This window comes from Miniopterus natalensis, chromosome 4, assembly GCF_054644295.1.
Source record: "Miniopterus natalensis isolate mMinNat1 chromosome 4, mMinNat1.hap1, whole genome shotgun sequence".
NCBI classification, from domain to species: Eukaryota; Metazoa; Chordata; class Mammalia; order Chiroptera; family Miniopteridae; genus Miniopterus; species Miniopterus natalensis.
In genome coordinates, this window is record NC_142084.1 from 72632620 (window position 1) to 72648790 (window position 16171).

The window sequence follows — 16171 nt, forward strand, 5'->3', positions numbered from 1 at the left end:
TCCTTTTGCCTCCAGTGCTCGACTGCAGCCCCATCCTATCCTCCTTCCAAGTGATCCTGCTTGAGCACATCATCATGTGCAGGCTCGTCACAGGACACAAGGCCACCGCACTACAGGAGGTGAGGCTGCTAAGGGCTGCGCACACACAGGATGGGAGGGTCCAGGAGCAGGTGGTTGGAGTTTGCCAAGTCTCAGAAGTCACTGCATAGGAGAATGTAAATTTGCACAGTGCACATCAACAGGACATTTGTCCATGTCAATTCACTATAACTTGGCAGTTGGTGACCCAGCAAGGGCACAGTTGATCAGACAATCTGATACAGAAATCAGTGGCCCTTTCTCTAAAAGCTAGGCAATGTCAACATTTCTAGAACACACCGTGTCTGGAGTGCCCAAGAAATATGGAGCCCTCCATGCTCCATGTAACCCCTGCTTACTGCCTTCTTGAGAAGGCACAGGGCCTTAAGCAGGGCAAAGGTGCTGATAGCCAAGACATGTTGGAAAGGGAGGAAAAGGCAGGTCACAGACAAGGATCACTGTCCTCAAGGAGGTGAGGGCTGCCCTTTGCCCCCACAATGGACATATTCGCCAGAACTTTATACCCAAGTTAGGGCAGGCAGGGTGTGGACATGATCCGGGGTTACAGGTCCCATGACGTTGGGCATGTTCTCCCGGCAGATCTCCCAGGTCTGCCAGCTGTGCCAGCAGTCGCCCCGGCTCTTCTCCAACCACGCAGCACAGCTGCACACGCTGCTGGTGAGTATGCAGGACTGCCTGCCCCAGCCCCATTCCAATGAGTAACCCCATTACCATCACCCCAGGCAGAATCTAGAACATTCCCAGTGGACTTCATTCTGACAGACACCTTGAGTCCAAGCTGACTTAGGTCTCAGGAGGAGGGAATAACTAAGCATGCTGTTTTTCTGCATCTTTGCCAAGGCAAAAGCTCAGGTGTAGCTGGCTCATAGAGTCACTGGTCAGGCTTGTCCAGGTGTAGCCATGCAGCCCTGGGCAAGTGACGAGGCCTCAGGCCCTCACTGCCTCCTTCTTCCAGGGCCTGTACTGTGTCTCCGTGAACTGCATGGACAACGCAGAAGCCCAGTTCACCACAGCCCTGCGGGTAAGATGCTGGCCCTCACTGCATGGGGCAGGCAGTGTTTCTTAGTAAGGAGTCAGGCATGGGCTGTGATGAAGACAACAGCCACAGGGCTTTCCATGGCAGGTTTTGTGCTTCTCAGATGGGGACAAGGCCAGTGCTGGCAGCACAGCCTGACAAGGAATTGCTGTGGGTGAGGGGGCTCCTGGGCAGCCTGGGATGGGTCTTCTCCTACTAAACCGAAGGGCAGCAATGAGGGAAAACCCGGCACCCACTGGTGCCACAGCCTGTTTAGCCACTTTCACTCCTGATTCCCAGCCCTCATAGCCCACCAGGCTGGTGATGACTCGTGTCATAGCTGTAGATGCAGTCACTTTGGTGAGGTTCAGGAGCTCCCCAGAACTGCCCCATGGCAGAGCTGGGAGACAAAGCTGGGTATGCCTTGACCCTGCACCAGCCCCATGACCTAGATGCTCTGGGCCAGAGGCCACCTGCTGCTGCCAGATTGGAAGCTCTGCTAGGGCATGTCCTGGCCTTAGATTTGGCTGGTGCCACATCATCGTGGAGTCAGCAGGTTCAGGAATCAACAGCCCAGTGGCAGATCTCAGCTCTGCCCACCTTGCTCCAGGACCAGACAAGCACATCCTCACTTCGGCCCCGATGTGCTTCCAGGAAAAGGAGGCCAGCAACACCTTCTCCTGGTAGTCCGGGGGTGACCCCAAGCAGAGATGTTGGGGTATGGGGGTGGCTCTGTGACTCAGGTGAGGTCACTGGGGGTGTCACGTGTGCCCTAACTCTGTCAGATGGAGCTCCACTCTGCCAGTCTCCAGACCTCTTTATTCCTAGGGTTGGGCTCTGGTGGTGTTACTGCTCCTCCAAGACGCTCCACATGGCGGCAGGTAGAGGCAGCACACCAGAGCATGAAGAGCAAAAACAATGCCACTCCCATGCCCACTCTGTGCCCCAGTCGGCTCAGGCTGCCAGGATTTCACACACACACACACACACGCACGCACACACGCGCGCACGCGCACACACACGCGCGCGCTGCCTGCAGTTATCAGAGGGCCTGTGAGAGTCTCTTGGCCCCTTCCTCCTCATCTCACTTCCCTCAAGCAGCACCTGATGCTCTGATTTTGTCCCAGTGAATTCCCCATTAGCCGAGAGGGAATGGCAGGGAAGTGGTACAATCAGAACTCAGACCCAACCTTCCCCCCCCCCCCCACCTCAATCAGGAGCTCTTCCTGTGATCCTATAACAAACTAACCAGAGCATTTCTGCTGTATCAGAAGACCTGGACCTCCTGCAGGTGGGGCCTGCATTTCCCCCTCACCCTCAGCCTTTTGTACAGCTGTGCTTGCTCAACCCCAGTGGGAACCAGGGCCTGGGTGATACTTGGGTGGCTCAGATTGGTCCCTGTCTTGGCCATTCTCGGTTCCCAAGAACTGGGGACAATGGTCTACCCACCACTGACCATTAGTAGCATCTCTGGCCTCTTTCCTGGCGGGGGCTTCCCCAGGACCAACATGTGCCTCTGCTGTATCAGTGCTCATAGGGTCTCAGGATCACCATGGTTTGGAGGCAGTGGCTGCCCGGGTTTCAGTCCTGAAAAACAAGCAGAAAATGAACCAAAATGTAGTGTGTTCTGAAGACAGGGTCAGTGTGGCTGGTTTCCTTAGAATTCTGTTCCCTGAATTTCTCATAACAGATGATAGTTTTATAGCCAAAAGAACTAACAGCTGTACTGTTCTTGAGTTTAGGAGGCAGGCGGTGGGGGGGGGGGGGTGGGGTGTCTGAATTAAAGAGAATGGGAGGTTCCACAGTAGCCGCCAGGGAATGTTTGGGCGGCTCCCATGCCATGAGCAGCCCCTAATGCCCTGTGTCCCCATTTCAGCTCACCAACCACCAGGAGCTGTGGGCCTTCATCGTGACCAACCTGGCGAGTGTGTATATACGGGAAGGAAATAGACACCAAGAGGTAGTAGGTGACATGCTTCATGTTTGGTATCCTTTCTTTCAACTTTTATTCAGGGGCTGGGGAGGGAGGTGTCTTGGGCACCAGCCATCTCAGCAGTCACAGTGTACCTGTCCTTAGAATGCAGCATGGCTGGGGGAGGCCACATCTGGGACAGAAACATTCCCTGGCTAAGTAACACTTCTCCCTGTTGAAAACAAGCCAAACTTTGTCAAATCTCCCAGAGCAAATTCAGTTTCTTCTACCCTGAACTGTCTGTTGTAGAATCACAGTGAAGCCTTGTGGCCCATGCACCCCAACATGACATAGGGCAGGGTAGGCTGAGGATAAAAGGACCCTGCACCAGACCCTTCTCACTGGAGGCTGTGATTCCCATGGGGGTGTGAGGAAGTAAGCAGCCCATGCAGTCTCCTGTAGTTCCCTCACCTGCTCTAGAAGATCCTGCCCACCTCTGCCAGCAGGTTGCCCAGCAGTGGGATTCAGGGTGAGGGCTCAGTGCCATCAGGAAGTTGCAGGGAGCCCTCATCAATTTACTAGCATAGTTGGGGCCAAACTCTCTCAAATTTAGAAATGCAGAGTGATCCCAACTGTCATTTTCTTTGCAGCTATACAGCTTATTGGAGAGGATCAACCCAGACCACAGCTTCCCTGTCAGGTAGGTAGACCCATGCTAAGTTCCCACTTTGCCACCACCTGTCTTATGTATTCTCTGCTCTCTGGGGTGGTGCCACCACCTGTGGGGCCCCTGGCTGCCCTTTACCCAATGCCTTGCACCACCACCACCACCACTACCACTTTACACTCCCTTTTTGTAAGCCCGCTATGTTTACAAAAACCCCACCAAATTGTGGCTTCACTTTCCCACCAGCTCTCACTGCCTTCGAGCAGCAGCTTTCTACGTGCGTGGGCTCTTCTCCTTCTTCCAGGGACGCTACAATGAGGCCAAGTGAGTGCTAGAGAAGGGTGGGCAACCTGGGCTGGCCCTCTAAGTGGTTTTCTCCCCTTACAGTGTGTGCTCAGGCCCTCTGCCCGCCCCACCAGGTGGGCTCTACTCAGGGCTAAGAGGCTGCTGCTGCCTCTTCCTCCCCCAAAGGTGTTTCGGTCTCAGTCTATTCCCCTCATGTAGGCGATTTCTGCGAGAAACTCTGAAGATGTCTAATGCAGAGGACTTGAACCGGCTCACAGCATGCTCTCTGGTGCTTTTGGGCCACATTTTCTACGTGTTGGGGAACCACAGGGTGAGTGTCCAGGGCCATACTGAGGGGCAGGGGACAGTGTGATACTTGGAGGGGCACCATCAAGCTGTGCTTTGCATCCTTTGCCCCTCGATGATCTTGTCTCAGTGACACCACACACACAGCCCTCTTTGTTTCATGAGGCTTGACAAGGGCAGGGGTGCCCTGGCTCACACAGCCTGGGGGGCAGGACTAGGGAACTTTGGATCCCTAGAGTGTGGGTCTGTGGGGCAGATGAACCCAGTGCTTGGTGGAGCTTCCTGGAGCTGGCACGACGGAGGCAGGTTCCCCTTTCTGTGTGTTAATACCTGGAGTGGAGAGGTGTCCTCTCAGTCAGAATCCCTTGGGTTCTGTTTCTGCCCAGCACACATGGTATCCTCAGGTCACCGTTGTTTCCACTCTCACCTAGACTGGTCCTTGGGGCTGGTTCTGGTGGGATTGTACAACTCCAAGTCTCCCCATTGATTGTGCATTGTCACATGCTCTCACCCATTGACCTCACAAACCTTTAATTTTTAAAAGAAAACATTTGTCCGTATTATAAAATATGACAATTTTATCATAGAAGCTCTGAGAAGCAAAGTTGAAAATCATTGCATATCCTCTGTCTTCTGGCTTTTTCCACTGTCCGCCCCTACCCACCCACAGTTTTTGTTTTTCAGGATGTTTTATAGTTTTACACCTTGTCTTCCCCTGCACCACTATATTAGACCTTTTTTTAACAGTAGCAAGAATTTTGAAGCAGCATCTACTCTGTAGTTTATCCAACCTGACTTGAGCTGTTTTCATAGGACAGATGACACAGGTCAGGTGTCTTGGCCTGTAAAGTTTCATCTGACCAAACCCCAGGGCTCCCTAAGAATGAGCTTTTTAAATGAGCCTGCTCACACAACCATGTGACAAGTGTTTGCCAAGGCTAGTAGTGCCCTCCTGCTCAGGTCCTGGAGATGGCTGGAGATGTTACCACCCTTAAAGAAAAAGGATGAGCTCTGGGTTCTCCCTTCTGAATGCAGCTCTGCTTCTGTTTAACATTCTGTTACCCTGCCCCTCAGTCTCTGAGCACAGTGAGGACAGTGGCCTTGGTGTGTGTCTAGGGAAAAAATGAAGCTCCCACGAAGTACAGTACTCCTGTGTCTCAGTGTGGTAGCTGTGATCACCCCATTTCCAGATGGGGAGATTAAGGTCACAGCCCCAAACTGCAGATCCAGGCTTAGAACCAGACCTTCCTCTCATCTATTTATGTCTCTAGAAGCCGCCTTGAACAGGGAAGGGTGAGCAAGGCAGCTCTTTAGCTGCAGCTCTGGTTCATGCTTGGGGTAAACCTAGGGCATCGTACAGAGCTTGGGAACCTGTGCTGCTCCCTATGTGCCTGGGCTCATGTGGAGTGACGTGGGCTTGATTCAGTCTTGAAAACCTTTAGGATCCACCTGAAGCTTATCTTTAAGATGTTAGTCTGGAGAATGTGAAGTTGTTGGCCCTTTGTGTCTCTAAGGAGGATGTCTGTACACCCATGGCTGTTGAATCCAGGCCTCAGGAGTTGGTTTTGAGGATTTGTAAGTCTCTTGGCTAGGTGACAACTGCCCCCCAGGCTGCTGCATATAGCGAATTCTCCCACTGTTACCCTGAACTTAACATTTCCAGCCATTGGGGCTAATGTTTCATGAGCTGAGTGGTGACCAAGTAGCACTGCCGGTCACCACGGGGTTTAGTATGGATGCTTATGGGCCCCCAACAGCCTTCCCTGAGCTCATCCTGGGAATTGGGGTGGGGAGGCAGTGCTGTGCAGTCACATGGAGTCAGGGTTGGAGGGTTAACATGGCATCCTGGCAACTCACAGTCCCACATGTCTGAGGTGACCCATGGGAATGGTCTCCTCCCTCCTTTGTCCATTCAGCCCTCATCACTCCCACTGGGCAGACTGATGCCTCCTCCCTGGCCCTGGGACCCCAGAATCTGCCTTTCTAATTGGCTTCTGGTATGGGTCCAGAGCTGACTACTGCCAGTGCCTTCCTCTCTGGTTAGAATGACATGACAGAATTTCCATGGCAGCCGTGCCACACACACAGAGCCAAGGAGTGTAGGCAGTTTATTTTTCCCCAAGGTGGTCGAGGGGTATTTTCACAAAAAGGCATGTGGATGGGCTCTGAAGTAGGAGTAGGAGTTTTCCAGGCAGCAAGAGGAGGGAATAGCCTGGGGTAGGTATAGCAGGTGGGGCCTGAGGTGTCTGTGCTGCCTCCCACTCTCCCTGGCTGCTCTTGGTTGACAGGAGAGTAACAACATGGTGGTGCCTGCCATGCAGCTGGCTAGCAAGATCCCGGACATGTCAGTGCAGTTGTGGTCGTCAGCCCTGCTGAGAGGTGAGTTTGGCAGCTGGCCCTTCCCAGAGATTAGAGATGCTGAGTAAGCCCTGCTTGGCCTTTGCTCAAACTGGCCTCTACAAGTCACCAACCCCATTTAGCACATTCTCAGGTTCTTGGGAAGCCATTTGAGGGCAGTGGCCACTGGGCTCAGTCATGGCGTCAGCTCAGCTCAGGCTCTGGTTTAGTCTCTCCAGGACCTGTGAGGCTAATTCTTGGCATTTGGTTAAAGAGTTGGGCTATGAGTCCTGAGGCTTGGCCTCGTCCTGTTAGGCAGGACTGGCCGGAATGCTCTGGGTGCAGGGCGGACATTCATCAGGTGGCAGTGCTGTTACTGCTGCTCCCCCATTTACAGAGACTTACCCTGGACCCTGAGGAGGAGGCAGGAGGCAGGAGGCAGGCTGCTTCTATCTGCAGTGGGTTTTGTGGACTTGTTCAGTTCTCCTGCCTCAGAAGTAGGTGTTGGGTGCCCTGCTCTTGTAAGCTCCTGTGTGCCCAGGGGCCTTCATTGCCCAGGCAGCCTGTGTCTGCCCCTACGGGCCCATTGCTCACTCACATTAAGGACATGACTCAGAAACTTAGGAGAGCACGTATGAGATCTGCTGGCAGGGGGGCTTGGCTGACCCCGAGACAGGGCTCAAGGCTGATGACTTGCCAGGTACACAGGAACCCACTGGTGGAGCCTGGGTTTGACCCTGGGGCTCCACCCACACCCAAGGGGAGTGCATCGGGGTGTTGGCAGGGCAAGGCAGGCTTACCCTCTGTGTGTCTTACCCTCAGACCTGAACAAGGCCTGCGGGAACGCCATAGATGCCCATGAAGCCGCCCAGATGCACCAGAACTTCTCTCAGCAGCTGCTCCAGGACCACATCGAGGCCTGCAGCCTCCCTGAGCATAACCTTATCACGGTATAGGCGCGAGGTGTGGGGAGACAGAATGGGGGTGCTGGTTGACTCCTCAGGGCTGGCTCACCTTGCCTGCAGCCCTCTGGGGTGTGGGGCATACTCCCTGAGGAAGAAGTATACCCTTTGCTGCCATCTCCCTGTATCTCTCCAGCAATTCCTAACTCAGCCTAGTCTCAGGAGCCCCTCAGATGCAGGAAATGGCACTAGTCACCCAAGCAGGTGGTTCAGAAGGGCCTCACTTATGTGTTCTCTCCTCCTGCAGTGGACAGATGGCCCGCCACCCATGCAGTTCCAAGCTCAGAACGGACCCAACACCAGCCTGGCCAGCCTTCTTTGAGACCCCTGGAGGGGGCCACCCAGCTTCTCAAGGCCTCAGTGAGGCCTAGTGTGTCCCTGATTTCCACCCAGACGGCACTTGCGCTTTTCTCTGAGTCGTGCTGGCATGGTGTCCCCAGGCTTCTTTCCCAACTGTCTCCAGAGCTTCCAAGTCCCCAGGGAGTGTGCAGGGCCAATTCCCACCCTCCCAGGAAGGGCTGGCCAGCTTTACCGCTGTGAATCAGGACCTGGTGCTGAGGCTTGCAGGTGGAATGTTGGAGCCGACTTTCCATAGCCATCCTTTAAAGTGGACTTGAACTGCCAGTCCTACTACAAGTCTGAGTCACGCCTTCCTGGGACTGTATCTGGATAGGGAATGCCGGGATGGGCAACACCACTGGGGCATTGCCACATGACTTCCATTGCCTGGACTTCTGTGCCAGGCTGGAGTGTTTCCTCTGCTCTCACAGCAGCTTCCAGAGCTCAGAGGCAAGATGCTGGTTTCTGGCCCAAAATTGGAAGGAAGAAGTGATGATGCACATCAGGGACAAAAATGCATGTCCTGCTACAACACTTTTCCCAGCTTGCCTTTCTCTCCAGCGTCCATCCTTCTGACAGCTAGGGCTTCTGATCAGGGGCCCTGGAGACACATGAACTCGCCTTCCAAACATCTGTACCTTGGCTGGACCACTGTCTGACCATGGGGGTGCACATGCTGTAGACATGGGTGTGCATGTGTGTGCATACTATAGACGTGTGTGCGCATGTGCTATAGACACGATTGTGCATGTGTGTATGTGCATGTGGTGATTCTCAGAGCTGGAGCCGGAGCTGAGACTCCTGTGTTTGTACCAGCTGCCTTCCCCCATCAGTGTCTGTATTGTGGGGTAGGAAGCAGGGGATAGAGGAGAGGACCCTCCTCAGCCCAACTCAGGGTGCCGAACAAAGGGGTTAGGGCAGCTCTGCTGCCTCCTCTGCAGAGGATATTTGCAGATGTCTGGAGCTCAGCCCACCCTGCCCTTGGGAGGGAGGAGGAAAAGGAGATCTACCTGCCTTGGGTCTCAGGACAGTGTTGAAACCTCTTCCCAAGCTGGATCCCCCAGAGAGTGTGCTTGGTTCTGTCCTCTTGGATAATCTAAGAGATGCCCCAATGGTGATGGGGGGATTGGGGGCAGTTGAGGCAGCCACCACCTCCAGCTTCTGGCACCTGGGAGCAGCTCCCCACTGCTGAGGGCTGATGAGTAGTCTTGCTGGCCAGGGTGGCTTGTTGGTTCAAGTCTCATTGCCTTTGCACTGTGATGGCTGCTTCTCGAAGCCTCTGTCTGTGATGGAAGGAACATTAGGATCTGGGATTACTCAGGTAGCTACTTGGGCCCTGAGCCTGGGTGTGCCTTAGCCACAAGCAGGACTGTCAGCAGATCATGCTGAGCTGGGCCACTGCCCTTACTTGGCCTGTGACAGGGCCCTGCTGCCCACTTGGGGTCCAGTGACAGGCATGCAAGTGAGCCACCAGTCAGAGGGGCAAGCTGGCCAGGGCTTGTCCTAAGAGGACCCACCATCCCTGTATCACCCAGGAGAACCTAGTCCTGTCCTGTGCTGCCCAGGGCTGCCCCCTCTGCTGACACCCCTGAGCCTCTGAGGCCTGTGGAGGAGGGTAAGCCCTGTCACAAGCTGTCCCCATTCTGTCTTCCTCCATCAGGGGCCTTCCCCTCCACTCAAGGAATGGAGCCCCCATCTCGCCATAAGCTTCGCCTACTAGCCTGGATCCCATACTGTCTAACTTCTCCATATCCACATTAGTTCAATCTTGCTGCACATGTTTGTCTCTGTGTATTTATTTAAGATTTTCTTTGCTTCTAGGGCATTTTGTATGTAGAGGAGTTGAAAGTTTTGAACCTCAAAACAATGTCTGTCCTGATGTTAAAGTGCTTTTAGTGACCACTCTTATCTGTGTATGTAAGGTTAAGGATAACTTCTTAAGTTTACAATTAAAAATTTAGTACTCAGTATTTAATATTCCACTCTAGCTTTATGGAAGCCAAACCGTGTGTACGGTTTTGAACCTCCCCTTTACTGCAGCATCTACCAATTACATCAAGCTGTCGTATATACCTTTCTGTGAGTCCATATTCAGTGCCTCACAATTTCTCTCTCAATCATAAGAATTTAAGACAGGTAGCAGGCCACCAGGGAGATGTTGCACAAGTGTCCTATAGCTAAGTGTTTAGAATAAAACAATTCCAAATTCTTCAACTTATAGGGCACATAGTAGTAGCAGAAGGATTTGTTGGCAGGTCAATTACTGAGAATTCGTTAGACCTTCATGTGCTCTTCCCACCTCCTGTTAGTAGAAGTGGCCCTGGGCCTGCAGGTCTGGGGTGCTGGTCCTGGAAGTGCCCCTGTGTCCCCCCAAACAGCTGCCTCCCCCTGCAGGTGGCAACGGACGTGGTGAGGGTCCTTTCTCTGGGGTAAGTACTCCCTATTCCACTTACTGAGAGCACAGGCAAGGAAATTGGGTAAGGGCTGCCTGGCACAGTGGCTGTGCTTGTGGTTGCATTATTTTGTTAAAGGGTTTTTAATAAGTATGTTTGGCATAATGTCTTTTAACGGGTTTGTAATATGGTTTTAGCAGCCTGTAACTTCAGCTGGTGCTTTTAATCAGGAAAACAAATTTATAAATGCAAAACATTGTTTAAGAGACATAACCATAGAATATAGCTTGTTTGTGGATTTCTTTTTGTTTGTATTCAAAGTAAAATCACTTGCAGTAGCTATTGCTCGCTGTGTCCTTATCCTGCCTCTGCCTTTCTTCTGCGTCAACCCAGACAAGCTCTTACCTGCCCCACCCAGCCAGCAGGGCGGCAGGGACTTCTGCTAACCAACCAGGTGTGAGGATGCAGAGCCCATACCTGGACCTGAGGACCTGGTGGAAACCTGAGTCTTCCCTTTTGTTGATGTTCCTCTGGTCCAGCCCTACCTGGAGGGGAGGGAACCCCTGAGACATCCCATGCAAGGCCTGGAGCACTGCCTGTTCCTCCTTGGCCCCCAACACACATCTTGGCCAACCTCCATTTTCCTGGGGAGTTCTTTTCAGGTGTTTGGAGTCGTGTGTGTGTGTGTGTGTGTTTTCCTTTTCATGTGAAAGACAAAAAATTAACCATTTAATGTTTACAATTCAATGCTATTAAATATTCACAATGTTGTACAACCAGTACCTCTTTCTAGTTCTAGAATCTTTCCATCACCTGCAAAAGAGACCCTTGATATAGCAGTCACTCCCCATTCCCTCTCCCCCACCCCTGGTAACCACTAATCTTTCTGTCTATGGATTTACCTGTTCTGGACCTTTCATATAAATGGAATCATACACTATTTGGCCTTTTGTGTCTGGCTCCCCTCATTTAGCATTTTTTCTATGTTTATTCATGTTGCACTGTATCAGAGCTTCATTCCTTTTTATGACTGAGTAATATTCCTTGTGTGGGTTAGACATTTTGTTCATCTTGCATCCATTAATGAGTGTTTGGCTGCTTCTCTCTTGTGGTGAGTGTGAGTACTGCTGCTGTGGGTGTGCTATATTTTTGTTTGAGTATGTGTTTTCAATTTTCTTGGGTGTGCCATGTTTGTTTGTTTTTTCCATTCCTCACCAGAGGATATTTTTTTTTTGTTTATTGATTTTAGAGAGAGAGAAACATTGACGTGAGAGAGAAACATTGATCAGCTGGGGATTCAACCCACAACCTAGGTATGTGCCCTGACTGGGAATTGAACCTGCAACCTTTCAGTGCACGGGACACTTCATCCAACTGAACCACCTGCCAGGGCTGTTCCATGTTTTTAACATGCAGAAATGGTGCTGAGCTGCCACCTGTGCTGCATCAAAGCCCTCAAGTCGCTCTCATTCCTGCACCCTAAGGTGATGCCCAGGTGGCCTCAACTGCTTGCCCCTGGGGGCATATCTGAGGTCTTTGAGCCATGGTCCTGGGGCCAAACTGATGGCCACTGGATGTGTGGGTGGTTCACCCCAGCACAGTGACCCTGCCATCCCCACCATTGAGGTCTGGCTCCCTCTACCCCTATCCTACCAACCTAGGCTCAGGCAGCTTTTTCACTTGGGGTGGATTCTGCCTGTGGGCTGGATGTCATTTCCTCCACTGTAAGCCTCGCAACCCCTCTGTAGGAAGTGTGTCCTGAGCTTGATCAACCAGAACATTGCCATAAGCCCACAGTGAAACCAGCAGGCTGGTCCTAAGTAAGATGGCCGCTGTTATAGGAAGTGGCCCTCAACACAAGAAGTCACCTCAACCCTGGCCCCCCAGGGACCTGGGAACCTCACCAACACATGGAAGTGAGTGACTTCCCCGCAGAGAGCCTCCACAGCCATCTTCCCATCCATGTAGTTTCAGGAACCCAGCACCTGAAGGGATATTTTGGTAGAAACCCTCCTAGTGACCACCTCACATCCCCAAGTAGGCCTTGCAGACGTCGTGGAGCCTGTTGCCAGCCAGATCTGCTGACAGAAGCATGACTAAGACACAACCTGGGCCCCTGTTCATGACGTGGAAGACATGCACATGAGGAACATATGTGAGGGACACAGGCAGGAGCCATCAAGCTGACATGCAGGGAAGGTCCTGAGGCAGGAGATGCAAGAAGATGGTGAGAAGAAGCCAGACAGGTGGGGCCCACATGCCAAGAAACCTACATGTTGTGGCCAAGCAGTTGGGCTCAGGTGGGGGCAGCAGGAAGTGCCCTGGAATGCTGCTGAGGAGGCAGAACCCTTCCAATTAATCAGCAGCTGCTACAGAAGTTTCTATAAAACACCAGATGTTGGTGAATGAGGAATAGCTGCTGTGGTGATAGAGTTTTGGGAACCTCTCTAATAATTCCAAACAGGTTCCTTCTGGCAGAACTGGTCAGCACAAAGGGATACTGTTCAGAGAAGTCCTTAGTATCTGCACTTAGGAAGTGGATGAAAGGGGTGGCCATAAGACTGAGGGGAGGACAGGAGTGGGCTTCACAGAGGTCGGCAGGTAGTGAGGGCAGCTGACCTGAGCATCAAATGGCTGGGACAGGGGTCATTAGTTGTCTTTGACACACACAAACCCCAATCCTCAGAAATATGCTGGTTACCTTGCCCATTCCTGGCCATCTCTGACACCCCTCCCCTAGCCCCAGTCATCTCCCACCTGAATGTCCTCCAGCCTCTTGGCCGGGAACATTCTGTGCTCCCTCCCACCTGTCCCCCTGTCAGGGGTACTCTCCCTGTAGCTGCTCAGCATCAGGAATGTCCTGGCCCAGGCCTATGGGGCATGTGGGGGGTGGGTCTGTGGGGAAGTCCAGGAAAGAGCATATGGTACAATTCCAGGCAGGTACAGCAGATGCCACGTGGACATCTGTCCAAGCTGCCCACAGGCGTCGGTATGCCCAATCACTGTAGCCAGGTTCCCTCCAGAAATACTAACAGGATCCTGCTGTTTTGCAGGGGAGCCTAGACCTTACACCCTGGGCTGATAGGCTCCAGGGGGCCTGGGAATTGAAAATGTCTTTGATATGTATTCGCTTCATCCCTTGACCTCTTTGAGCTTTGGGTTTATATATCCCCACAAAGAAAGTTATTTAGGGAGAGGCAGGCAGTCCTGCCTCTGTCTTTCAGTCTGTTTAGTACCTGACATTGCTTCCTCAATTTGAACCTCACCAGCCTCTTCTTCGAACACAACCCCAGTGAGCTCAGAGTTTGGACTGGTCACGGAAGGAGAGGTGCTGCTGGGGTCAAAGGATGGGGTGCCCACCCAACCTGGGACAAGGTAGTTGGGCCATGGAGGCCCAACTATGCATCCCTCACCCCCTAGGAGAGGGCTGCTGCTGGTCCCTAGGGTGATAGAGAGGGGGAGGATGATTGCTGACAAATTTAAATGTTTATTTCATCCCAAATTCATGCTTACACCCTAAGATTACAATACAATTGGTTGGGAGAGGTAAGGAAAATATTCACTTCTATGTGAATTTGATTTCCTCAGTACTTTGATAGTTTTGATACTTTTTTTGAGGACCAGAAAATAGTTAAAGGGACTATTACAGTGATGCTTCATGAAAAATATGATACCCTTGACACATTATGGCTGCCAGAACAAATGTAATTTTAAAAACATGACATTTTTGCCCGGCTGGTATGACTCAGTGGTTGAGTGTGGACCTATGAACCAGGAGGTCGTGGTCCAATTCCAGGTCAGGGCACATGCCCGGGTTGCAGGCTTGTGTGCAAGAGGCAGCTGATCAATGACTCTCTCTCATCATTGATGTTTCTATCTCCCTCTCCCTTCCTCTCTCTGAAGTAAAATTTATTTTAAAAAAACACATGGCATTTTTTGTGAGAGACAGATCAGTGCCTCTTTGCCCCATCCCTGTCCTGTATGCTAAAAAACTCTCTGAAACATAGATCTCCGGAGATGTGCCACTTTGTCAGTGTCTGTTAGCTTTATTCTGAGTCATTTCTAACCCCTATTCCTACTTAGTGTCTGTGCAATGTGGAGTTCAGGCTCCATCTTCAGTTATGTGTGCTCTGTCCAGAGTGAGTGTGTGGCCCTGAAGAAGTCCCGCCACTACAGAGTTCTGGGCACAAATGCTCCATAGAGAGTTAAGTACCAAACTGCTCAGAAGTGTCATTGTGAACCGGAAGTGTATCTCCTACCGTCTTCATCTGCTCCATTCACCAGTTGCTGCCAGCGACCTGGCCTGCTCCATGCTTGGCCACCAGGGGGCGGAGTGTCCCCACTAGGGAGGGAGAGCAGGACACGGTCAGGCCCAATGTGGGCTGGCTGTCATCTGTAGGGATGTGTGATGACCTGCATTTCAGGGCCTCTCAGTTCCTCACCTGTAACTTTTGGGGTAGGAGGTACAGGTTTCCAGGCTTCTCCAGGTGTCAGGGCTACACCATTCCCTCATTTACTCACCAAATATTTATCTGGCACCTATGGGGTGCTAGGTAAATAGCAGGAACCAAAGTTCCTGCCCTCAGGAAGTGGACATTCTACCAGGAGCCCAACAATGGGCCTCAAATAGGAGTCAGCACAGTCCCATCTGTGAGAGGGGAGCAGCGCACTGTAGGAGGAACAACCAAGGGGCATGTGGGCGATGTTGTGACAGTACAGAGAGGAAACTTCCCTTGGCCAAGCTGCCAAAGCCAGTATCAGAGCCTGGGGCTGCCAGCACTGTGTAAGACGGAATGGTGGCAGGGGCATGGGTCAGGCAGTGACATCGATAAAGACAAGGTCGTTGACCCCACCTATAACATGGAATTCAATAGCAGGTACCCAGTGGCCAGGGCACTTTTTTTTTTTTTAAATATATCTTTATTGATTTCAGAGAGAGGAAGGGGGGAGAAAGAGAGAGAGAAACATCAATGATGAGAGAGTCATTGATCAGGTGCCTCCTGCATGCCCCCGACTGGGGGGGTTGAGCCTGCAACCCAGGCATGTGCCCTGACCCGGAATCGAACCGCGATCTCCTGGATCCTAGGTCAATGCTCAACCGCTGAGCCACGGGCCAGGACACTTTTGACATTGGACAGGGCAGTGGCTCAATTTGACCCCAACCACAAACCAGATGCCTCAGAGATGATGCCCAATCTGAGTGCCCATAACCCCCTGCCCAGCAGCTACCATGTTGTTTCCCAAGCCCAGGAAAGGGGACTTCATCTCCAGAGGAAGTTAGTTCCTCTGTCCTCTGGCTGGGACAGAGGGAAGTCCCAGCTGGGCCACACCTGAATCCCTCTTTCACAGGATCTGTTTCTCAGCATCTGGTTCTCCTCAGGTCCAAACCTTGACTTGAGGAGATTACTTTTCAGGGATCATTTGCCCCTCCCTGGCTGTGTTCTGGAATGGCCCTGGGTTTGGCCTGGCTGTGGGTACTATGTGCCTTATCTATGGAATGCAGGGCCAGGGTGGGCTTTTGCACAAAGACAGAGCCCATGGCCTTGTCAGCTCAGCCTCTGTGACAGGACCAGTGGCCAATGGCCACATCATATCTCTCCAGAATCTTCCAACCTTTACACCATATCTGGTGCTCACAGACAGTGAGGACAAGGTTTGTGGGGGTGGGGGCAAGCACTGAACATAACTCCTATCCTTCTCTTAACTCCCATGAAAAGGGCCAAAACCTAAGTCTGGCTTCATGTCCACACAACATGACACACATCTGTGATGTGGGAGATGACAAAGGCATTTTTATCAATGCAGTGGGCGTATCTAACAAGAGTTGGAGCACCCAAAGAAATCACCAGTTCAAGG

General features: G+C 52.1%; 1 protein-coding gene across 1 annotated transcript in view; it reads left to right on the forward strand.

The window, feature by feature from the left end:
* The window catches only part of MAU2 (MAU2 sister chromatid cohesion factor), a 28778-nt gene extending 18123 nt beyond the window's left edge, over window positions 1-10655 (forward strand). The window contains exons 10-19 of the mRNA XM_087816837.1: window positions 16-119; window positions 679-756; window positions 1055-1120; window positions 2991-3077; window positions 3677-3726; window positions 3940-4017; window positions 4198-4309; window positions 6573-6663; window positions 7444-7571; window positions 7831-10655. Coding sequence (XP_087672963.1) covers window positions 16-119; window positions 679-756; window positions 1055-1120; window positions 2991-3077; window positions 3677-3726; window positions 3940-4017; window positions 4198-4309; window positions 6573-6663; window positions 7444-7571; window positions 7831-7905 — 869 coding nt within the window. The 3' untranslated portion in view covers window positions 7906-10655. The remainder of the gene's footprint in view (window positions 1-15; window positions 120-678; window positions 757-1054; window positions 1121-2990; window positions 3078-3676; window positions 3727-3939; window positions 4018-4197; window positions 4310-6572; window positions 6664-7443; window positions 7572-7830) is intronic.
* The last annotated feature ends 5516 nt before the right edge of the window (window positions 10656-16171 follow it).